The following is a 1,195-nucleotide window of genomic DNA, read 5'->3' as shown; positions in this document are numbered from 1 at the left end:
GAAGGGGAAAAGCACAACTGCTCACCTGGAATACGACCCGTGATTTCTCCAAGAGATAGGTCCTCATGTTGGCACCGATGATGTGGTATCTCTTATCAAAGCCGATCTGAATGTATTTCCCAAAGCGGCTGCTGTTGTCGTTCCGTGTCGTTTTAGCGTTCCCGATCGCCTGCATGAAACAGTATTAAACATTTTTTTTAATTTCATTTTCAACATTTAAATTTGTAACCAGCATTACGTAAACAGTCACGGGAGGATTTGAGGAATCCTCCAAAGCCCTGCGAAGGGAGGAAACCAGCTATAATCCACCTCCAGATGTTCGGATTCGGTCCATGAGCTTGGTGTCACGGCCAGAGCCCCTTGGCGCCACTCCAGCGCCTTCCTGTCACCTCCCGGGCAGGTAACGCTGCCACATGCGGCGACAGAAGGGAGAGGAGCGACCCCAACCCACGTGCGAACATTGCGGGTGCAGCACTGCGAGCGCAGGGATCCAGGAGCAGCTCGTGGCGATGTGACAGGGCCAGACAAAGACAATATTCGCCTTGGTGGCTACACCAGCCTTATTTCCAACCACCACTCCCCGGTCCTGACGTGAGGAGCCTCACCCTGCCCTCCAGATGCTCCATAGACTATTTCACGACACACGCATCCCTCCACTCTGTCTTCACGCTGGAACGCTGGTTTTTTGCAAACCAGGCAAACGGTTTTTTTATGGTTTTTGTGTGGGCAACGATCTCATCAATATCTAATAAAGACAGGCAGGTTCCCTGGCCCCAGCACGAAGAAATTACATCCAGAACCGAGCACAGGCAGGAAAATTAGAGCAATAAAATTAGAGGGTCATAGAGAAGAACAGCATGAACTATGAATGTTTCCTTGGATGCTTTAAGTGTTCCCAGGTATTGCAGCTACACTTCAGGAGGGCACAGGGGATGGGTGAGGAAAATGCAGCAAAGCCCACGCTGCCTGTGGTGTCTCCTGCCAGCTGTGCACCTGCCTGGGTCACAGCAACCCCCTGCAACGCTCCAGGCTGGGCAAGAGCAGCTGGAAACTGCCAGGGGAAAAGGACCTGGGGGGGTTGGTGACAGCAGCTGGAGAGGAGCCAGCAGTGGGACCAGGTGGCCAAGAAGGCCAGTGGCATCCTGGCTTGTACCAGCACTGGTGTGGCCAGCAGGAGCAGGGCAGGGATCGTCCC

The 1,195-nt window shown here is 53.5% G+C and overlaps 1 protein-coding gene across 1 annotated transcript in view; it reads right to left on the bottom strand.

Annotated features, from left to right (window-relative positions):
• LOC104495872 (unconventional myosin-Vb-like) overlaps nucleotides 1-1,195 on the bottom strand; it is a gene marked incomplete at both ends in the record, with an annotated part of 25,260 nt that overhangs the window by 10,745 nt on the left and 13,320 nt on the right. The window contains one exon of the mRNA XM_010138909.1: nucleotides 26-169. Within this exon, the coding sequence (XP_010137211.1) occupies nucleotides 26-169 (144 nt within the window). The remainder of the gene's footprint in view (nucleotides 1-25; nucleotides 170-1,195) is intronic.

This window comes from Buceros rhinoceros, unplaced genomic scaffold (assembly GCF_000710305.1).
Source record: "Buceros rhinoceros silvestris isolate BGI_N320 unplaced genomic scaffold, ASM71030v1 scaffold9816, whole genome shotgun sequence".
In the NCBI taxonomy this organism is placed as follows: Eukaryota; Metazoa; Chordata; class Aves; order Bucerotiformes; family Bucerotidae; genus Buceros; species Buceros rhinoceros.
This window is presented reverse-complemented; position numbering and strand designations above follow the sequence as displayed.